Source organism: Lemur catta, chromosome 4 (assembly GCF_020740605.2).
Source record: "Lemur catta isolate mLemCat1 chromosome 4, mLemCat1.pri, whole genome shotgun sequence".
Taxonomy (NCBI): domain Eukaryota; kingdom Metazoa; phylum Chordata; class Mammalia; order Primates; family Lemuridae; genus Lemur; species Lemur catta.
In genome coordinates, this window is record NC_059131.1 from 80,298,454 (window position 1) to 80,322,478 (window position 24,025).

At 40.0% G+C, this 24,025-nt stretch overlaps 1 protein-coding gene across 1 annotated transcript; it reads left to right on the forward strand.

The window, feature by feature from the left end:
* The first annotated feature begins 1,253 nt into the window (after positions 1-1,253).
* Positions 1,254-21,575, forward strand: LOC123637294 (sulfotransferase 1C1). Its single transcript, XM_045550355.1, has 7 exons — positions 1,254-1,425; positions 4,188-4,316; positions 16,045-16,142; positions 18,690-18,816; positions 19,807-19,901; positions 21,049-21,229; positions 21,463-21,575. Exons 1-7 carry the CDS (start codon positions 1,254-1,256, stop codon positions 21,573-21,575), a joined length of 915 nt encoding a protein of 304 aa, XP_045406311.1.
* The last annotated feature ends 2,450 nt before the right edge of the window (positions 21,576-24,025 follow it).

Here is a 24,025-nt window from a genome sequence, read left to right on the forward strand (position 1 = left end):
AGCAAAATTCAGAATTAAGGCTAGAATGGAATCTCCTGAGGCCAGCCCAATGTCCTTTTTCCACCTCAAGCCCTCTTACTAGGCCTCAGAGTATCGGGGAAATATGGGTAAATGTTTTCCATAAGGCCTTTTCAACCTAGTTAATAAATTCCCCTAAGTATTTAAAATTGCACATAATTTAATCTGTTCTTCTCTTTTCTTAGTACTTCAGTCGTCTAACAACAACAACAAAAAATCCTACTTCAATAAATCTTACAAATCTAGCAAGCTATGAAGCTTATGAATATGCTAACTCTTAAATTCTCTTAAATATTTTCAAACTTGGTAAAATTGTCTGAACTTTCAACCTAAAATCCCAAGCATAATATTAAATTACTCAATAACATATTAGCTTCCAACTTAAAAGTTCATCTGTTAGATATTCTGAAATGCCAATTTCTTATCGACATAATAAGCACTTACTAAATATGCCAAAATTATTCTTAAACTTACAACAAAAATAGTGGTGCTATGGTTTGATTTACTTTGTAACATTTCTACAATAAATTTAATTTCAAGATTTCAGTAGACTTAAACAAAGTGATCCACCATGGAAAAGATGATCACATCCCAAGCCAGTGGCGGTTACCCCCCCAGGCAAACTGAGGTTCCTCCTCACTTGGTGGATTGCTCTTCACCTGAGATTCGGGTCGGGTTGTGAGATCTGGAGTTGTAGACGTCCAGAGAGATTTCTGTGTAACCCAGACTGCCAGGCTGAAACCTCCTGATGGCCACTGTCCAGTAGGGAACCCCCATGCGTTTAATTAAGCCTCACCTGTTCTGTGCCGACTCCATCTGGGCCTGCCCTTTATTGCTCAAATGTGACAAGTCTGTGAACTCAGTGGCCCCTCTGCCCCTGGAATCCACAAGGCTGCCTCTGCCTGACCCTCAGGCCTCAGACAAACATCTCCAATGAGCCAAAAATGAAGCAGCCCTTGGCTAACACATCTCCCAGATTTGTTGTCCTCCCTGCTATTCATGTCCATCAGAGTCGTGTTTATTTCTTTACCACCTCTACACCCTGAAACAAAGCTTTTACAACGTTCAGCCTCCCATCGTTTTGACGTCTCTCAGTTACCATGAAACAGAATTATGTAACCATATGTTGTTTCCAACTCGGAGAATTTTTTTTTTTTTAAAAGAAGGACTGACTGTTCTATTAGAAATGACACATATACCTTTCTCTGAAACACCTCTCCAGCCCACGTAGTAAGATGTCCTTGGAGAACATGAAAGATCTCCAGCTGGAAGAAAAACACCCACAACCGGAAACCAAAGAAGTGAATGGAATCCTCATGACCAAGATGATAAGTGATAATTGGGAAAAAATATGGAATTTCCAAGCAAAACCTGATGATCTCCTCATTGCAACCTATGCAAAGGCAGGTAGGTATGAGGAAATGACAGTGAAGCCAGATTTAGCAGAACACTGACCCCTGAAGTGAGCCTCCTAATTTAAAATATGCAGGGTTTCACCAGGGCCAGCCCTGGGAAAAATGAAAACCCGACTTGCTCCTGGGCTCCAATCCCTGGGATTCAAGATCCTCCATTTATTTGGGTCCCTGATAGAGAAAGAGGTGGACAGAATCCCAAGTCCCCAAAGGAGTGAATTAACTACAAAGTGATTTAAGAGCACCCAATCTGACAAACAGCACAGAAGTTCTTACAGTAAATTTTGCCAACCCAGCCAGCCACTGTTCATCCACTAAGCTCTCCTGGAATTAACCACAGTTCTTGCCTCGAAGAAGCTCCTCCTAGTGGAGGAGGCAGATGTGGAACTGAGCACTTTCACCTCAGTTTAAAAAGGGTTGGTACCATTGGGTCCAAAACCTATGTGAGTACGCAGGTAAGGGTCTGAGAAAAGGGAGGTGACATTTGCCAAAACTTTATAAAATGGTGAGTTTGTGGGAAAAGCAAGGGTTGGAAAGGGCAAAGGTGTCCCAGGCTTGTGCAGAATAGAAGAACAGGGAACGTCCCCACCAGGGAAGACTGTGATCATGACTGATAATCCCCCCACAACATCTGTATTTATAATTTCAGGCACTCTTCCACTCTTCATTTCAAAGCTACCGGCCCTCCCCTCACCTGAGCCTTCCTGACCCCTCCTCAGGGTCAGCCCTCGCTTTCTGTACTCCTATGACACTTTGCACACCTCTACAGCCCTCCCTTTAAACTATTAATATCTTTCCGTTATCTGGGCATATGTCTCATGTATCAGTTACTACCAGGCTTGGCTGCAAGCCACAGAGACCCCAAAACTAGTAAAGAGGAAAGTGGATATCTGGTGGACAATTACTCTCTCCACCACAGTCCAGCTTTTTGCCTACCCACATGTCTGTTTACACTCCTGTGTCAGTTAGGATTCAATTTAGCTACAAGTGTTAGAAAACCCAAAATAACACAAAAGAAACAGAAGTCTGAAGGCTGGTAGCCCAGGGCTGAAACGGTGGCTGTATTGGTTATCAGCAACCCTATCTCCTTCTAACTCTCTGCTCCACCGTCTTCGGGTGTGGCTTTGGATAATATGCTCCAATATGACTACTCATACCACATGCACATTCCAAACAGTGGCAAGTTTGGGTTTTTTATTTGTTTATTTTTTTGAGACAAGGTCTCTCTCTATTGCCCCCGCTAGAGTGCCGTGGCATGATACAGCTCACCGCAACCTCAAACTCCCAGGCTCAAGTGATCCTCCTGCCCCAGCCTCCCAATTAGCTGGGAATAAAGGCACATGTCACCATACTGGGCTAATTTTTCTATTTTTTGTAGAGACAGGGTCTCTCCATTTTGCTTAGGCTGGTCTCAAAGTCCCAGCCTCAAGTGATCCTCCCTCCTCAGCCTCCCAAAGTGCTAGGATTGCAAGTGAGGGTCACCACGCCCAGCTAATTCACAAGTGGATTAAGAAAATGTGGTGTATAAAAAAATATATATATCATGGAGTACTATTCAGTCATAAAAAGCACTGAAATAATGTCTTTTGAAGCAATGTGGATGGAACTGGAGAACATTATCCTAAGCTAAGTAACTCAGGAATGGACAAACACCACACAATCTCTTTAATAATTAGGAGCTAAACAATGATCATACATAGGCACAATGAGATATCAAGGTCATTGGAATCCAAGAAGAGGGTAGGATGGATGGAGTGAAGGGTAAAAACTTACTTATTGGGTACAGTGAACACTATGCTGGTGGTGGGCACACTAAGAGCCCTGAGCATTATACAAGGTATCCATGTAACAAAAACATTTGTACCCCCTTAATATCTTGAAATTAAAAGAATGAATAAATGAAATGACTGCAGTGAGAAGACTATGTGTGTGCGTGTGTGTGTGTGTGTGTGTGTGTGTGTGTGTGTGTGTGTGTGTATCTCAACATCAGCAAGGAAGTAGGAAGCAAGAAATAAGGTCATGTTCCCTTCATTTAAAAAGTTCCCAGAATTTAGTGATGTGGCCAAATTTAGCTGCAAGAAACACTGGAAAATGTAGCCTTTGAGCAAAGAGGCTACATGCCCAGCTAAAAATTGAGAATCTATTAATTTGCAAGAGAAGGGAGGAATGGACAGTAGCTATACAAGAAACAGTCTCTGTCACATCTTATCTCCTCCTGCCAAAATTGTAAGCTTGTTAGAAGCAGGTACAATGACTATCTTTATATCTCCCTACTTTCATTCAATTGAATATTCATTCAATCAAGCTACATTAGGTGCAAAGCCCTGTGCTAGGTACTGGGGATAAAGAGAACAAAAGGATGAGTTTCTACCCCTGTTGAGCTCTGGGTCTCGCAAGAAAGCAGGTATGTGAGCAGACAAGAAGCACAGAGGGCCACTGAAGCTCAGAGGAGCGGCCCTGCACACATTGGCTGGCACACAGAAGTAATACTCATCTTCGTTGGCACACAGAAGCCTTGCCCACTCCAGGTGTCTGGCATAGCCCTGCCCACCCTGGGTGACAAGTGGAAGCCCCACCCACCCTAGGTGTCAGGCAGAAGCCCCACCCATGCTGGATAGCAGGCAGAGGAGTTGACAAGTGAGCTGATTCTGCTCAACACCCGGCAAATGTGAATTTAACTGAATACATAAATAATCAAGGAAATAGAATTAAACTGTGCCACGAGTGGCTGGAATAGAAAATACCTAATACTTCTAGGCACAACCTGGACACAGGAGATTGTGGACATGATCCAAAATGATGGGGATTTGCAGAAGTGCCAGCGGGCCAACACCTTTGACCGGCACCCTTTCATCGAGTGGGCTCTGCCCCCACCCCTCAACTCAGGTAAGTCTGTCACCACTGCACTGGGTCAGTTTTCACCTGAGGAAAAATCATTTCTACAATCTGCCTTTTAGAAATTAGTTCCAGATAGAACTGGGAGGGAGTTTGAAGGGGTTTTAGGTCAAAACCTGGGGAAAAAAGACTCCCAAATTCCTTTCCTAAAATATATGATTTGGCAGCCTCAGACAGTACCTTCCCTACTGCTGCTTGAGGGTTTTGTGATGTAGAACACAGTGAAAGAGGACAGGGGACACACCACATCCAGTGGCTAAAAACCACATTCCTGTGTCATCGTGCAACCAGCTCATGTAGTGCTGTCTTCAAATATATTTTATCTATACCCTGTCTATGAGAGAACCAAGCTAAATTATACATATTATCCTTATCAACAAATTACTATTCTGCTTCTCATCAAATATGCTTAGAAATGCATGACATAACACCCTTGAAGAGTCTGTAATGAGGTTAAAAATAAAGGAAATGTTTTTTATAAAGCAAATAGTAACCAATAGTAGCTTTTGCAATGGGAAACAACCCTGTGGTGAGAATGCATCGTCTTTAAAATCAAACAGGCCAGCTTTAAATGCAGGTTTGAATTCTCATCTGGGTGACCTTGAGCAAGTTATTAAGCTTAAACTTAATTTTTACTAAGTTAAGTTATTAACTTAAAACTTAATATTTCTTCATTTGTAAAATAATATATAATATATATAGAAAACCTACTATTGATTGAGCTGATTATTCCAGCAACATTGTTGAAAAGTTTATCTTTTGTCTCATTGAATTGTCTTGGCCCTTTTGCCAAAATCAATTAATCATATATGTGTGGGTATCATCCTGGATTTTCTATTCTGTTTCTTTCCATTATGTATCTATCTTTATGCCATTCTGATTACTGTAGTTTCATAATACGGTTTGAAATTAGGTAGTATAGTACATAGTATAAGTCTTCCCAATTTTTTTTTATTTTTGCTTTAGCTATTCTAGGATCTTTATATTTCCATATAAGTTAATTCTACAATCAAGTTGTCAGTTTCTACCAAAACAAACAAGCAAACAAACAAAAACTTGCTTGTATGGGATTGCATTTGATCTATAGATCTATTTGGGAATAATTAAACCCTGACAAAATTGAGTTTTCTAGTGTATGAAAGTGGTTTATCTCTCCAATTATTTAGACCTTTTGAAATGTCCCTCAGCAATGCTTTGTAGCTTTCATATTAAGTCTGGCATATCTTTAGTTAAATTTAACGCTAAGTATTTTTTATTTTGTGGTATTATAAATGGCATTTTCATATTTTAATTTTTAATTATTCGTTGCTAATATATTGAAATATAATTGACTTTTGTCTTTGACTGTATCCTACAACTAAGTTATTAATAGTTCTAGTAGATTTTTCTGTACATTCTACTGGATCTTTTACATAGACAATCATGGTTTTTTTTTTTTTTTTTTTTTTTTTTTTTGAGACAGAGTCTCACTTTGTTGCCCGGGCTAGAGTGAGTGCCGTGGCATCAGCCTAGCTCACAGCAACCTCAGACTCCTGGGCTTAAGCGATCCTACTGCCTCAGCCTCCCGAGTAGCTGGGACTACAGGTATGAGCCACCATGCCCGGCTAATTTTTTTTTTGTATATATATTTTTAGTTGGCCAGACAATTTCTTTCTATTTTTAGTAGAGACGGGGTCTCACTCTTGCTCAGGCTGGTCTCGAGCTCCTGACCTCGAGCGATCCACCCGCCTCGGCCTCCCAGAGCTAGGATTACAGGCGTGAGCCACCGCGCCCGGCCGACAATCATGTCTTCTATAAATAACAAAACTTTTACTTATTTTTTGCCTTGTCTTGATGTTTATTATTTCTTTTTCTTGCCTTATTTCACTGTCTAGAACCTCCAGTGCAATGCTGAATAGAAAATATCCTTGTTTGTTCCTGATCTCAGTGGAAAAGCATGTAGTCTTTCACCATTAAGTATGATGCTAGCTGTACGATTTTTTAGATGCCCTGTGTAGACTGAAGAAGTTACCTTCTGTTACTTGTTTTCTCAGAGTTTTTAATCATAAATCAGTACTAGATTAGTCAAGTGCTTTTGAGTTGGGAATTTAATTCACTTATTCTTATTCATTATTTATTTAGGGTTATAAATTTTAGTATGATCACTGTGTTAAATGTATTTGTTTTTAATATATAGTGTTTTCATTACATTTCATTTTGACCACATCTTTTAGAATTTTTGTAATTTTATACCAGAAATGTTTAGTAGATGTTTTTAATTTCCAGGTGGAAGTGCTTTTTAAATTTTTGGCTCTGTGTTTTATTTCTAGTTTTATTGCATTGTGATAAGAGAACATTGTTTGTAAAATTCCAACTTTATGAAAGCTACTGATGTTTTATTTGTCCCTTAATATATGATCATTTTTGACAATTTTCTAGGCACACTTGAGAAGTAGGTATATTCTCTGTTACCCAAAAGATCTAATATATTAGTTATGTTGTTTAAATTTTATATATCCTTCTCTTTTTTGTCCACTTGACCTGTTTTGCACTGAAAGTAAAAGTATCCTATCGTTAATGTGTTTCTATTTCTCTTTGCATCTGCCGTGGGTTTTTTAAAAACATTTATTTTTAGTAATACATCATATTTATGGGGTATGTATGAGTATTTGTTACATGCATAGAACGTATAATAATCAAGTCAGGGTATTTTGGGTATATATCACCTTGAGTATCATTTCTATGTGTTGGGAATATTTTAAGTCCTCTTTCTAGCTACTTTGAAATACACAATACATTGTTGTTGACTACAGTCACCCTACTCTACCTTTGAACATTAGAACTTATATCTTCTATCTAACCATATGTTTTACCCATTAACCAACCCCTCTTCCTTCCCCCTCCCACCCACACACCATTCCAAGCTTCTGGTATTTATCATTCTATTCTTTACATTTATGAGATCAACTTTTTAGCTCCCATATATGAGTGAGAACATGGAATATTTTTCTTTGTGTGCCTGGCTTATTTCACTTAACATAACGGCCTCCGGTTCCATCCATGTTGCTGCAAATGACATGATTTCATTCTTTTTATCGCTGAATAGCATTCCATTGTGTATATGTACCATGTTTTCTTTATTCTTCCATTGATGTACACTTAGGTTAATTCCATATCTTGGCTATTGTAAATAGTGCTGTGACAAATATGGGAGTGCAGGTATGCCTTTGATATACTGATTTTTTTTTCCCTTTGGATAAATACTCAGTAGTGGGATTGCTGGAACATATGGTAGTTCTATTATTAGTTCTTTCAGAAATCTCCATACTGTTTTCCATAGTGACTGAATTAATTTACATTCCCACCAACAGTGTTTAAGAATTCCCTCTTGTCTGCATCCACACCAGCATCTGTTATTTTTTATCTTTTTAATAATAGCCATTCTAACTGGGATAAAATGATATCTCATCGTGGGTTTGATTTGCATTTCCCTGATGATTAGTGATGTTGAACATTTTTTCATATACCTGTTGGCCATTTGTATGTCTTCCTCTGCAAAATATCTATTCATATATTTTTGCCCACTTTTTAATGGAATTATTTATTTAACTATTGAATTATTTGAGTTCCTCATATATTCTTGATATTATCCCCTTGTCAAATGAATAGTTTGCAAATATTTTCTCCAATTCAACAGGTTGTCTCATTACTCTGTTGATTGTTTCCTTTGCTATAAATGTTTTGAGTTTAATATAGTCCCATTTGTCTATTTTTGTTGTTGTTTTCTGTGTGTTAGAGGTCTCAGCCATATAATCTTTTCCTAGACTAATGTCCTGAAGTGTTTTCCCTGTGTTTTATTCTAGGAGTTTTATAGTTTCAGGTCTTAGGTTTATGTCTTTAATCCATTTTGAGTTTATTTTTGCATATGGTGAAAGATAGGGCTATGGTTTCATTCTTCTACGTATGAATATCCAATTTTCCCACCACCGTTTATCGAAGAGGGTGTCCTTTCCACAAGTGTACATTCTTGGTGCCTTTGTTGAAAATCAGCTGACTGTAAATACATGGACTTATTTCTGTATTCTCTATTCTCTTCCATTGGTCTATGTGTCTGTTTTATATAAATACTATGCTGTTTGGTTACTATAGCCTTATAATATATTTTGAAGATAAGGTAGTGTGATGTCTCCAGTTTTGTTCTTTCCACTTAGGATTGCTTTTGCTATTTGGGCTCCTTTTTGGTTCCATACACATTTTAGGATTGTTTTTTATAATTCTGTGAAAAAAGACGTTAGTATTTTGATAGGGATTACACTGAATCTGCAGATTGCTTTGGGAAGTATCATCATTTTAACAATATTATTTCTTCCAAACCATGAGCGTGAGATGTCTTTCCATTTCCTCTTCAGTTCCTTTCATCATTGTTTTGGAATTTTCCTTGCAGAGATCTTTCATCTCCTTGGCTAAGTTTATTCCTAAGTATTCTATTTTTTTTTTTTTTCGTAGCTTTTATAAATGGGGTTGCCTTCTTGATTTCTCAGCTAGTTCATTATTAGTTTATAGAAATGCTACTGATTTTTTTGCATGTTGATTTTGTATTCTACAACATTACTGAATTTATTTCTCAGTTTTAAGAGTTTATTGGTGGAGTCTTTAGGTTTCTCTAGATATAAGACCATATAATCAGCAAAGAAGAACAATTTGACTTACTGTTTTCCAGTATGGATGCCTTTTACTTCTTTCGCTTTCCTGATTGCTTTGGCTGGGACTTCTGGTACTACATTGAATAGGAGTGGGAAAAGTGGATATCCTCGTCTTGTTCCAGTTCTTAGAGGAAAAGCTTTCAGCTTTTTCCCATTTAGTATGATGTTAGCTGTGGGTTTGTCATATATGGCCTATATTATGTTGAAGTATGTTCCTTCTATGCCTAGTTTGTTGAGAGCTGTTATTAATATTACGAAGGGATGCTGAATTTTATCAAACGCTTTTTCTGCACCTATTGTGATGATCATAGGGCTTATATCCTTCATTCTGTTTATGTGATATGTCACATTTGTTGATCTGCAATGTTGAACCACATTTGCATTCCTTGGATAAATCCCATTTAATTGACTTGTTGGATTTTTTTTTTTTATGTGCTGTTGGATTTGGTCTGCTAGTATTTTGTTGAGCATTTTTGCATCTACATTCATCAGGGATGTAGGCCAGCAGTATTCTTTTCTTACTGTGTTCTTGTCTGGTTTGGAATCAGGGTAATTCTGGCCTCATAGAATGAGTTTGGGAGAATTCATTCCTGTTCAATTTTTAGGAATACTTTGAAGAGAACTGGTGTTACTTCTTCTTTGAAAGCTTGATAGAATTCAGCAGTGAAACCATCCAGTCCTAAACATTTCCTTGTTGGGGGACTTTTTATTATTGCTTTGATTTCATTGCTTGCTACTGGTTTGTTCAAGTTTTCTATTTCTTCTTAGTTCACTCTTAATTTCTTTTTGATTGGATCTGTTGCTCAGAATTACTGTGTTTCTTTGGAGATGTCATATTTCCTTGCTTTTTCATGTTTCTTGTGTCCTTACATTGATATCTGCACATGTGATGTAACAATCACTTCTTCCAAAATTTTTTTTTTTTTTTTTTTTTTTGAGACAGAGTCTCACTTTGTTGCCCAGGCTAGAGTGAGTGCCATGGCGCCAGCCTAGCTCACAGCAACCTCAAACTCATGGGCTTAAGCGATCCTACTGCCTCAGCCTCCCGAGTAGCTGGGACTACAGGCATGCGCCACCATGCCCGGCTAATTTTTTCTATATATATTTTCAGTTGTCCAGATAATTTATTTCTATTTTTAGTAGAGACGGGGTGTTGCTCTTACTCAGGCTGGTCTGGAACTCCTGACCTCGAGCGATCCACCCGCCTTGGCCTTCCAGAGGGCTAGGATTACAGGCGTGAGCCACCGCGCCGGGCCTTCTTCCAAATTTTTTAATTTGCTTTCATAGGGGAGGACTTCTTCCTGAAGGTGTATCTACGGTGTTGTTTGAATAGGGCACTTTGGTCTTGATTCCGGATATGCACATTAGTGATGTCTCTGTATGATTTCTTTGGCTGTGAGCAGCATCAGTGATGTCTGTGCTTTCCTTGATGGCTTAGGGTGCGGTTATTAGTAGAGGCTGTGGCGAAGTTTTGCTGGGGACTAATGCAGTAGGTAGACTGGTCTTCAGGACCCAGTGGTGGCAGTACAGGGCTGAGCATGCCTTTCTTTGGAATCCAGTGTGGTGTATGCTGGCAATGATGTTAGCAGGTCCAGGCAGGCCAATTTTGGGGCCTCTGGGTGGCTTATTCTGATGCTGGTAATGTCAATAGCGGGCCAGGTGGGTGGGCAGATTCTCAGGGCCCAGGACAGCAGGTGTGGTGTTGGCAATGGCACTAGCAGTAGCAGAACAACCCTCTGAGTGCCCAGTGGTTCATGCTGGTGTTGGCACTGGCTGTGAGCGGCTGGGCAAGCCAGTCTCCTCACTCACAGGTGGTACTTGCAGTTAGGTGCCAGCTATGGTGGTAGTGGTGGGGGGTTGGGCCCAACCTCGGGGCCCCAGGAGGCATGCTCAGGTGTGAATGGTGATGGACTGGGCTGAGCAATCTCTAGGCCTCTGGACTGCATGCCCTGGCACAAGGCTAGGGGGCAAAGCCAGGCTTGGTAGGCTTCTCTTTAAGCCCCTCAATAGTACATGCAGGTGCTGGCTGTGATAGGCAAGGGTGGGGTGATCCACAAGCCCCAGCAGAATGCTCAGGTGAGGAGCAGCAGCGGCTGCACTGCAGCCCTACTACTGTGGAGAGCAGGTTTGTATTCAGTGACAGTAGCCACATGTAGGCAGGTGGGGAACACATGCTTTGCTCATGCTTCAGCCCTGGTGGGAAGAGCCCACACTTTGCACACACTTCAGTCCCAGAAGCAGCAGCCTGTGCTTGGATTGCACTTGGCCTATACTTCAACCCCAGTGGTAGCAGCTCACAGTGATGGTGGCAGCAGTAGGCAAGGGACTCTGGGTGCATAAAAATGTATAGTGGCTCCACTGCTGGAGGCAGCAAGGCAGCTGCCAGCATCCCGTGCTTTGGACCCAATAGCAGCAGCCAGTGGCAGAGGTCGTTGTGGGCAGGGGATGTCAGTGGGGCTCCAGGGATGCGGAGAGGCAGGTGCTGTTGAGCCCCAGCGGGGTCTTCTGGGGGTTGGGCTCTCAAAATGAAGCCTTGCTGTAGCTGCTTAAGACTTGAGGAGTGCATAGGACCCAGAGTGAGCTCCCTCTAAAAAGAAGTGCCATCACACAGTCTCTAAGTACCTCCCGATGTTAGTTTCAGGGCCTGAGAGGGTCAAGGGGCTTTGCCATGGCTCGGATTGCAAGAGTCAGTGTTTGGAATATGGACTACCAGGGGTCTCTCACTTACACTTTTTCCCCAGTTTGGAGTCCCTCTGGGCTCCCAGTCAATGCCTTTCCTCAATTTTGGAGTCCTTCTAGGCTCCCAGCCAATCACAGCTAAGCAGGCTGCCTCACTTTCCCCTGCTTCATTGCTTTAGATGATTTCTATCAGTTCTCAGTTGAATTCCAGGGTGCTGTCTTAGATGATTTATTCAAAGTATGATTATTTACTCACTGCTTAATTTAGATTCTTCTTTGTGGAGGAGATGGGCAGAAGATCTCTCTAATCAGCCATGTGAAAGTCCCTCCTCTGGATTTATAATTTCTGTTATATACAAGTGGTTACTTAGTTACATGGTACATATTCATGATTATTATATTTTATTGATATAATGGAGTTTACCATTATAAATTTTCTTCTTTGTCTCATGTAATGCTTTTGGGGTTGAATCATGCTTTATCTGAGCACATTACAATCCCTGCTTTCTTATAGTTTCCATTGGCATGTTGTATCTCTATCCATTATTTTACTTTAACTCTTTATTTACTTTATCTTCTTCACTTTTCATTTTTTTAAAGTGTGTGGAGGTTTTTCATTTATTTTTAGGAGGTTTATCTGGTATTTAAGAAAGTTTTTATTTTCCCCCCAGTGGTTACTTATTATTATCTTTTATAAGGCCTTTATCCTCTTTTCTCTTACTTAACATTTTATTATCTGATCTGCCAGTTTCAAAGTAATCCTGTAATGCCCCCTATTAATTATACAACAACCAATCATCTTATTCAAAGTTTTAAATTGTATTCTTTCTACTTTGTTGGAACTATAAGGTTTACACATTGTTTTTCTATCCATGATCTCACTCTTAATAATCTAGTTCTAGTACTATTTAATGTGAAACATTCACCATTAGTCCCTTTGATAAAATTTTCTAAGTCTTCTCCTGGTTAAATGAAATTCATTCTAGCAGATTGCTCAGGAAGGGCATATGTGTACTATATTCTCTGAGTTCTTTCTTGCACATTTAAAAATTTTATCTATAGACTTGATACTTAAAGCACAGCTTGCCTGGGCATAGTATCTTTCATTCACACTTTTTTTCCTTGTACTTGGATTGTTTCTTTAAAAACCGTTTCTTTAAAAAAAATTTCTTTAAAATACTGTTCCGTGGTTCTCTTGCTTCTTGTGCTGTTTATTGACAGCCCAGTTTAATTTTCTTGGCTTTATAATTTATTTCATCTTTTCTCTGAAAGCCCTAAGGATTTTTTCCTTACCATAAAATATAATAACATTTTATGTTTCAGAGTTGATCATTACAAATCAACTTTCCTGATACAACATGTTGACATGTAAATACACACACACACACACACACACACACACACACACACCCCACATTTTCTTTACCCACTCATCAGTTGATGAGCACTTAGGTTGGTTCCATATCTTTGCAACTGTGAATTGTGCTGTGACAAACATTCAGGTGCAGCTGACTTTTTATAAAATGACTTGTTTTCCTTTGGGTAGATATACAGTAGTGGCACTGCTAGATTGAATGGTAGATCTACTTTCAGTTCTCATAGCAATCTCCATACTGCTTAAATAGCAGTTATACCAGTTAACATTCCCACCAACAGCGTAAAAGTGTTCCCTTCTCACCACATCTGCACCTAAATCTACTAATGGCCACTCAGACAGGGGTTAGGTGGTATCACACTATGGTCTTAATTTGCATTTCCCTGATAATTATGTACGTTGACCATGTTTTTCATCTTTGTTGGCTAGTTATCTATCTTCTTTTGAGGAAAGTCTGTTCATGCTTTGCCCACCTTTTGATGGGGTTATCTGCTTTTTGCTTACTTATTGTTTGAGTTCCTTGTAGATCCTGGTAATTAGCCTTTTGTAAAATGTATAGTTTATGACTATTTTCTTCCAATCTGTAGGTTGTCTATTTACTCTGTTAATTATTTCCTTTGCTGTGTGGAAACTTTTTAGTTTCATTAAGCTCCATTTATTTATTTTTGTTGTTGCTGTAATTGCTTTTGGGGTCTTACTCATAAATTCTTTGCCTGGCCCAATAGCTAGAAGTTTTTCCCACAATTTTCTCTTCTAGAATTTTTATGATTTCAGATCTTACATTTAAGTCTTTAATCCATTGTGAGTTAATTTTTGTATATGGTGAAAGATAAGGATCCAGTTTCATTCTTCTGCATGTGGCTATCCAGTTTTCCCACCACCATTTATTGAAAAGGAGGTCCTTTACCATCTGTTTGTCAAAGCGTTTGTGTATGCTTTGCCAAAAATCAGTTGGTCATAGCTTAATTGTTTTTTATCTTTGTTCACTAATCTGTTCCATTAGTCTACATGTTACCTTTACACCAGTAGCCTGCTGTTTTGACTACGATAGCCTTGTGGTATTAATATAATTTGAAGTCAGGTAGTGTGATGTATCAAGATTTGTTCTTATTGCTTAGGATTGCTTTGACTATTTGGGCTCTTTTTTGGTTCCATATGAACTTATTTTTTCTAGATCTATAAAAAATTATGTTGATATTTTGATTTGAATTACATTGAATTTGTAAATCACAGAAATGCAAAACATCATCTTTGACTACAATGAAAACTTCTATACATGCAAACTAGAAAATCTAGAGGAAATGGATAAATTTTTGGAAACAAACACCTCCCAAGCTTAAATCAGGAAGAAACAGAAATTCTGAACAGACCGTAATGAGTAGCAAAATTGAAACAGTAATAAAAATTGCCGTTCTTAAATTTTTATATAAATCTATTTTCCCTTGCCTACCTTATAATTTAATCTGCATTTCCTATGTTATTTTGCATTTTTTTCTTACATTTCTTTCTTTAGTTCAACTAAATCTTTATTCATGGCCGGGCACGGTGGCTTACACCTGTAATCCTAGCACGCTGGGAGGCAGAGGCGGGTGGATCGTTTGAGCTCAGGAGTTCGAGACCAGCCTGAGAAAGAGCAAGACCCCATCTCTACTAAAAAGAGAAAGAAATGATTTGGACAGCTAAAAATATATATAGAAAAAATTAGCCGGGCATGGTGGCACATGCCTGTAGTCCCAGCTACTCAGGAGGCTGAGGCACTAGGATCGCTTAAGCCCGGGAGTTTGAGGTTGCTGTGAGCTAGGCTGACGCCATGGCACTCACTCTAGCCCGGACAACAAAGTGAGACTCTGTCTCAAAAAAAAAAAAAAAAAAAAAAAATTTTTATTCATTTAGTTCATTTCTATTCTTAGTTTTTGTTTCTGATTTAGGATTATTTTTCCTATTCCTAGATATTTTTTAGAATATTTAATTTAGTTTAAAGTGTTGTGTTACAGTTACTGGTGGGCGGGGGAGGAGGAAGACTGAACATGCTCTATTTTTCTTTCATTTCTGCAAGATCTCTAATTTTCTCTACCTAAATTTCTCCTTTGTTTTCACTGCCGTGTCTCCAGGCAGAACTGCCCCTTTTCTATACATCTGATTCCCTATCTGAAGCTATGTTCTCTAAGGTTTCCATTCCTGCCTTACTTGCAAGACCCTTCCCAGAGCTTGATGCAGTGCTTTATCAAATCCAGCCTATATTCAGTATTTTAGCATTTAGCATTTAGCATTGAGCTTTCTATTTCCAGGAATGATTTTTTCTTGCTTTATCTAGATTTCCTTGCCTCTCTACAGTTTTTCACAAAGCCTCCTCTCTATGACTTTCCACACCCACATGCTGACTGATTACTAATACTGGTTCTCATATTAATTAACTTGGAAAAATGACTTGATCACTACGAGGCTCAGTTTTTCATCTAAAAATATATCCCATACTGGCACATGACTGGTGCCTGTTGTGGTTCTTGGCCTTGAGAATAAAAGTTGAAAGAAAAGCTGAAGCTCTTTAGACACAGTTGCTAGGGCTGAACCTCCTTCCCTTCAAAGGGATGTCCACTCTTCATCTGCCTTTATTCCACTCCTTATTGCAATAATGGAAAAACTCAAAGGCCAAAATATTCAATGGTTTGTTGGGGTCATATTTCTCACCAACCTCAAACCTTCCAAAGCATATTTATTTACCTACACAAGCACACACCATACCCAACAAGTAAAGGGGAATAATGTTGCCTCCATAGTATGCAATATCTCATTAGTGCTTCTTTATACCAGAATGAATAGTAAAGTTGTCATTAGGAGGAAAATAGAGACATGAAAACCATTATTTTAGGCAAAAGTCCAATTGTTTGGTCAATCTGATTCCAGATGATTGACACAGCAATAATATTGAATCCATGTACCTGATGGGAAATGTTTGGCTGAATGGTGTGGCCTTATTTCCCAGGTCTGGACCTGGCTAACAACATGCCTTCTCCTAGAACTTTGAAGACTCATCTGCCTGTTCAGATGCTACCACCTTCCTTCTGGAAAGAAAATTCAAAGGTAAGAGCAGCCAACTCTTCAAACCCAGTTTTGGTCATTATGGGCAAATGTCTCTATTTAAGTAGAAACAATCAAAGGTATTAGAAGATAAACGACCAGTGGAGCTATAGGGCACATGGTGGCATTACACCACATTCCCACATACTCTGTTCTTCAAAATATTATTTCTGGGTACACACTGGTAAGTTTTCAGACAAAACCATTCTGATTTTATATCAACTAAGCCACATTCATAGAGGGTGATCAATGAAATAAACCAGGTAGTTCATAAGGAAGGCTGGTATCTTAGTTTGGGTCCTCTAAAAAGCACTTGTCAAAGCAGAGTTAGATGTGAAAGAGACCTATCTGGGGGAAGATCTGTGAGGGGGAAAACAGAACAAGACAAAGGAGTATGGAGAGCCATAAGACTATGATGCACTTTCAAACCCCTGTGAAACAGAGGCAAGGAAGGAGGGCTGGAGACTCAGACTGCAGTGCAGTCCTGAGCAAGATTCAGCCTTTTAAGTAACATAAAAATCTCAATTGCAGCACTTCCCTTTATCCATTTAGATTTGTGCATTATTTGAGTAGGAAATGACTTCAGACAGATTAGTCTAAGCTTTTCATGTTATGAGGGTGTGGAAGGCTGAATAATGTTCACCCAGAGATAATCTACATCCGAATCACCAGAAGCTGGGATTGTTACCATATATTGCAAAATGGACTTTGCAGATGTGACTAAGTCAAGGATCTTGAGATGGGAAGATTATCCTGGATCATCTGAGTCCTAAAAATCATCACAAGTGTCTTTGTAAGAGAGAAGCAAGCAGATCAAAGAAGTGAATAGATGTGATCATTGAAGTCAGGGGTTGGAATTATTCAAAGAAAGGGTCAGGAGCCACAGAATGTAGGTGGCCTCTATATGCTAAAACAGGAAAACGAATTCTGTGCTGAAGCCAACAGAAGGAGCCTGCCCTGCTGACACATTGACTTTAGCCCTGTGAAACCTGGCCTCCACAACTGTGAGAGACTGAGTCTGTGTTGTTTAAAGCCATTACATTTGGTGGTCATTTGTTACAGCAGCAATGGGAAACCAATACAGATGGACCAACAGACTCTCAGATATTTTATTTGACATTGAACTCCACACTGAAAGTATATTTGAATATGTTCCCTGTCTAGCTCAGAGCTTGCCCTATTTCCAGTTTCTCAAGCCTTGAAGGCAACAACCAACATAAGCATTAAGAAATATTTCATATTACACAAAATACACTTACACAATAAGACTTTGCAGTTGTATAATACTTTTTGGTTCCCTAAATGCTTTAATGAACATTGGATAGAAATCCAGCAGCAAGAAAGGGAGCAGAGAAACAGAGTCATGCCAGGACTGTGTTTATCTGAGAAAGCAATGACCACAGTTGGGAGTGCAATAGCCTGGGGCAATTGGCTAAGAGGAAATTGGACTGGGTGACTGGCTGTGTTGGACACACACACAAGTTCTATTAAGTAAGTGAGACACAGGGCACAGACACTTGAGAAACCACTGCTGTGCTCTTCCTCCCCAACCCTGTACAGAAAGCAGACAGCAGCTGGGATGGGAACCAAGGTGGTGAGGGAGGCAGGGGACAGCAGGACAAGAAGCCAGGAGGTCAGCTCTCCCCGACCAGACCACATCACTGCCCTTCCTATGGGAATACATCATCACCAACAGCTCCAAAGAGGGGCGAGGCACTGCCCTCAGGGCTTCTTCAACGTTATCAGCCATGGAAAATTGGGAGTGAGCATTCATCTGTAAGGCTAGGATTCATCTTGCAGAAATTAGAATGGATGGGTAACTGCTTTAGCTCCTTCCTTCCTATACCCTCCCATCCTATTCCTTGTTTAGTGAAAGCCAGCGGGAGGGCCTTCTTTACGCACTGAAAAATACCATGTGCTATGGTCTGAGTGTGTCCCCCCAAAATTTATATGTTGAAATCCCAACCCCAAGGTCACAGTATTAGGAGGTAGGGCCTTTGGGAGGTTATTAGGTCACGGGGGTGGAGCCCTCATGAATGGGATTAGTGCCTTTATAAAACATGGCTATCTATGAGGAAACAGACCCTCACCAGACACAGAATCTGCCAGCACATTTATCTGGGACTCTCCAACCTCTAGAACTGTGAGAAATAAATTTCTGTTGTTTATAAGCCACCCAGTCTATGGTATTTTGTTATAACACCCTGAATGGACTAAGACACCATGGATAGCCACCTTAACCTCCAGAAATATCATACTTAGCATGACTGTAATATGTAGCATGCAAATCAGGACACTTTTATGGGAGAAAAGGTGTGAAGTGCTCTTAATAATCATGCTAAGACCCCAGCTGTAAATTAGAACTGTGCCTAGACAAACTGGAAGAGATGGTCACTTTAATCATAGAAAATGCTACATGTCCAATTACTCAAATGGGATCGCACAAGAGTCTACAAACAGGCTTTCTAAGATCACAGTCCTCATCACTGAATAATGTTTTTCTGACTTGCTTTCTCTCTGCCTCTCACTCCCCTTGCTGGCTGATTCCAGATTATCTATGTGGCTAGAAATGCCAAGGATTGCCTAGTGTCCTACTACCATTTCTCAAGAATGAATAAAATGTTGCCTGACCCTGGTACGTGGGAGGAATATGTTGAGACATTCAAAGCTGGAAAAGGTAAGTGAAAGAAAACTGTGAAAAAAAGAAAAAGAAAAGTAAACTGTGGGTTTGTATTTCCTTATTCATTCATCTGCAATATCAGAAAGGAAGATGATTTTCATTGAATGGCTATATTTATCAATGTCTTGTAAGGAAGTAGACAGTACACTCAAACTGGGTCATCTGGGGAGACTTTATCAAAGAGACTATTTACAAAGATATGGGCAGAGTTTAAAACCAACAAAGGCTAGTTCAGTATTCTGGGGAGAGTACCAGCAAGGAGCCTTTGCTCCTCAGAGGCAGGAGAGGACCCCTTGACAGGAGCTGAGGCCTTTGGTGGGGGGAGCAGTAAGCCACAGTGAGCCAACAGGAAGGGCATCAGGGAAACAAAAACAATGTCCTCCTTCTCCTTCTGCCTCTATAAGCCTTCCAATACTTCTTGCTGGCAAAGTCCAGCTATAAGCCTGAGGGCAGAGGAGCCCACTGACAGAGTCTATCCAGGTCAGTTCACCAGGCACTGAGCAGGGGGAGTGGATGGAGGGTGGATATGGCAGGGCCATCAGAAGATACCCAGTGTACCTCACTTCCTCCCGTTTACCATCATAGGGAATGAAGGTGCCCAGATATCTGGTTATTATAGATTTTTCAGAGTAAAAGGCTTCTTTTCAAAATCAACCAGTTAAGAAACAATATTTATTATATAATATTGATCTATGCATTAAGCAATAATGCAAGAGAAATAAAGATGTTGAATCCCTGGCCACAAGATAATCTTTCATGGAGTAATAAGTTCAAAGGTGGAAATATAAACCAAGAAATCCAGGATAATTTTTTATCATCTCCCTAAATTTTCTTTTAAAAATCCTTGTCTTCTGCAAATAAGAATTCTTCCCAGGGTCTTTGTCTTCTTTTTGCAATTATTAAATGTCCTCTTTTATTTAAGAAATCCATGCTCATTTTATAAGTTTCAAGTTGACATTGACATCCCATCTTTCTCCTTCTCCTCAGTGCTGTGGGGTTCCTGGTATGACCATGTAAAGGGATGGTGGGAAGCCAAAGACCAGCACCGCATTCTCTACCTATTCTATGAGGACATGAAGGAGGTGAGGGCACTGTTGTCTCCATGAGATCCTCCCACATCCTCAGATGCAACAAACCCCAGTTAGAACGCTGGTGCATGGGCTTGCCCGCAGAATTCTTCCATCTCCCTTTCCATCTCAGTTTCACCCTCAGAAGCTCTAACTACTTTTTTGGTCTTCTCAATTTTCTTTGCTTCAGTTCAGTTTCCAGAAGATTCCTCTTCCTCAGACAATGGCACATGTTTTATAGTCAAATCAACCTGTTGGATCCTGACACTTGTGAGCCATATTTCTTTACCTACAAAATGGTATCGTGTCTATCTCATGAGATTATTGTAAAGATTTACACAATCATATTTGAATAGTGTACATGCTTATATTCAAGAAATGTAGATTTTTCTCCCTCTTCCACACCTCAAATCCACACCACAAACCAAAATCTAATCCATACAAACATTGGTCAGATTAGTCCCATATATTAGGACAGTGGACTGATTTCTGCATTTTAAGTCATTGTGTATAAGTGGCATCACAAATTCACTCTCATAACCCAGTGGATTACTGTCCTATAATTATAATACTACCTCCTATGCCAATGCTAAGAAATTTAATCAAAAGCTATGGCTTCTTCTCTTTCTGCATCTGATAAGAAAGAACCAAGAAACAAGGATTTACATTACTGGATCAGCTTGAGATTTCTTTTGTTTATCCTTTAGTGGCCTTCTGTTAAACTCATAGACTCTTTTTGCTATCTCTTGTATGATGGCAAATACTAGAGCTAGTCATACTGTGCTTCACCACCAACATTGTTCCTTCTTCACACAGCCTTCCCTGACCTACCCGGGGATATCACTGTTCCTTCCCACCAGATCTCCTGGCACCCTCTCTGTATGCAGGCAGCATGTGCTTCCTCAGGCAGGAGTTGTGTTTATGTTTCATTCTCTTCTTGCAGGGGAAGCCTCTTGAGGGCAGGGACAGCCCTCATCTGTGTGTTGCTGCAGCATTTGGGACAGTACAATACCTTGCACTAGCAGTCACTTGAGAAATATTTGTAGAATATATTTGAACTGATCCCTTAAGTCATTCCTCTCAAACACTGTTTGTCCCAATAGAACATCTTCCTAATGGAAGACCCAAAATGATTTGTTTGGTGTGACTGTTCCACATATAGGACCTAAAGCGGGAAATTGAGAAGATATTGAAGTTCCTGGAGAAAGACATACCAGAGGAAGTTCTGAATAAAATCATCTATCACACCTCCTTTGATGTGATGAAGCAAAACCCAATGGCCAACTATACCACTTTGCCCACCAGCATCATGGACCACTCCATCTCCCCTTTTATGAGGAAAGGTAGATGAGATTTATATTCTAAGATGCCAAATATGACTCCCTGCTCCCCAAGGTCTGCTTACATTTCCCAGAAATGTTTCATAATCTGTTATTCATTCTTGCCAGCAACACCACTGTACAATTTTTGAGAGGCAAACTTCCTGTTTCTCCCCATTCTTGTTGGGGTCCTAAGAGTATGTACTTACTTCTCCCTGTTCTCCCTCAGCAATCACTGAGATTTTTCCTTCTTTCAGGGATGCCTGGGGACTGGAAAAACTATTTTACTGTGGCCCAAAATGAAGAATTTGACAAGGACTACCAGAAGAAGATGGCAGGAAGCACCGTGACCTTCCGCACAGAGATCTGAGAGCAATTAGAGAGTCTGTCATGGACTTTTGTACTAGATTTTAGCCATTTGAGCCTCCTGATCATGGACGCTTAAACCAAAGACACCCTTCCTCCAATCTGGAGCTGTTCCACACTATCTGTGGATCGTATGCCACTATGACAATACTTCATCAAAATATAATGAAATTCTAGGTAGAAAATTTTTAGTTAAGATACATGATCATTCATGTAGACATATACCACATGATAATGTACTCACCTGTCCTCAGGCAAAATAAAGGTAACTTAATTCCATCACTAGTTTGTAACAGTCCGGCCTCCCAGAGGCAAAATTCATGAAAAGAAATAAATAAATAAGAGTAGAACACAAGAGAAACAAAGAGGATTGGAAGTGGGCACTAGGGAGAATGTGAAAGGGGAATTACTTTTTATTCGTAACATTCAAGAATGAGACACAGGATGGTCCAACTCTGCTGGACATTAGATCATGAAGTGCGGAAGATAACATGAAGAATGGAACTCAGTGAGCTGAGTCTGACTCAGGAGGTCTCAAGAACAAAGAGAAAGGCCACAGCTGGGCAATGAGGTAAGTGATGAGGAACCCAGGAAGAACAAGAAACTCAGCCCACGTCTGCAGCCAAAACAAGCCTGGAATGCAGAGAAAGATTTTTTTCTTTCAAATGGATTTCTTAGAGAAAGAAAGTCTTAAATTAGCTCAAGGAAAAATAAAATAAAATATCCATTACCTTCTGCACTTTAAGAAAAATTTGAGACCGGGCACGGTGGCTCACGCCTATAATCCTAGCACTTGGGAGGCCGAGGCAGGCGGATCGTTTGAGCTCAGGAGTTCAAGACCAGCCTGAGCAAGAGCGAGACTCTGTCTCTACTAAAAAATTAGAAAGAAATTATCTGGACAACTAAAAATATACGGAAAAAATTAGCCAGGCATGGTGGCGCATGCCTATAGTCCCAGCTACTCGGGAGGCTGAGGCAGGAGGATCGCTTGAGCCCAGGAGTTTGAGGTTGCTGTGAGCTAGGCTGATGCCACGGCACTCTAGCCCAGGCAACAGAGTGAGACTCTGCCCCCCACCAAAAAAAAAAAAAAAGCTTCAATCTGTCTCTGGGAAAAATAATTTTTTATACTTCTTTATAAAAGGGATCCTAGCAAAATTGTCAGCATTGTCAGGTTGTTCAGCTACACATATAATCATGTTCTGTTTCTTCTTCTTTTTTTTTTTTTTTTATTTCAGCTCATCATGAGGGCACATAAGTTCAGGTTATATACAATGTCCATGTCCTGCCCCTCCCCCTGAGTCAGAGCCTCAAGCATGTCCATTCACCAGACAGTGCGCCTGGCACTCACCATGTAGTCATACCTCCATCCCCTTCCCCCACCCCCCACCTCCCCAGGTCAGCACCCTCAAGCATGACCATTCCCCAGACGGTGCGCCACGCACTCATCATGTTTTTTCTTTTTTTTTTTTTTTTTTTTTTTTGAGACAGAGTCTCACTTTGTTGCCCTGGCTAGAGTGAGTGCCGTGGCATCAGCCTAGCTCACAGCAACCTCAGACTCCTGGGCTTAAGCGATCCTACTGCCTCAGCCTCCCGAGTAGCTGGGACTACAGGCATGAGCCACCATGCCCGGCTAATTTTTTTGTATATATATTTTTAGTTAGCCAGATAATTTCTTTCTATTTTTAGTAGAGACGGGGTCTCACTCTTGCTCAGGCTGGTCTCGAACTCCTGACCTCGAGCGATCCACCCGCCTCGGCCTCCCAGAGCTAGGATTACAGGCGTGAGCCACCGCGCCCGGCCATGTTTCTTCTTTTTTAAAAAACCTGTGTCAAGAAAGTATTTGCTATCATTTACACAAGTTATATAAAAATCAGTACTTTTTTTTTAATGTCAAGAATGTACATTTTATAGCATGGGTGATATCTGTATCACTAAACCATGCCATACAGAAAATTATCTACTCCACCCAGTAACAAAATAAGCACTTTTACATTCTTTTATCTTTCCACTTTCTAAGGTAAGCATGCGATGCAAATATTCTAGTGTAACGTTTATACAGAGTGCTGAGCTGCACTGAGGAAAGGCATGGTGAACTGAACCAGCGTGATTCAACAGCAAATAAATTTTTATCAGTGAACACCCACACCAAGTGTCTTAGGTTCACATTCCAGGAGCTACCCAAAACTTTAGATAGCAAATACATAATAATTCCCTTTTTGACTACAATAGGGTCTGAGCATATAGAAGGCATGGATAAGAATATAGGCAATGGGTCTAGAGTTTATAAGTAAGCAAAACTTGCCTTTCTTCCTTTATAAACTGTAAATTATTTTACTTTAATTGTAAAATGAATTCCATTCTTATATTCTTCATAAATTTCAGTCACAGAAAATATTTTTGTACTTCTCTCTTATAAAGCTCTGCTGTGTCCTTTTAAGCAATCCTTGAAGTACC

Bases quoted from the DNA above. Each gene is read 5' to 3' on its own strand.
- LOC123637294 (XM_045550355.1), top strand. From the start codon at position 1,254: ATGTCCTTGGAGAACATGAAAGATCTCCAGCTGGAAGAAAAACACCCA. The intron at 1,426-4,187 runs GTAGGTATGAGG...TAATACTTCTAG, and splicing joins TGCAACCTATGCAAAGGCAG to GCACAACCTGGACACAGGAG. The intron at 4,317-16,044 runs GTAAGTCTGTCA...CTTATTTCCCAG, and splicing joins GCCCCCACCCCTCAACTCAG to GTCTGGACCTGGCTAACAAC.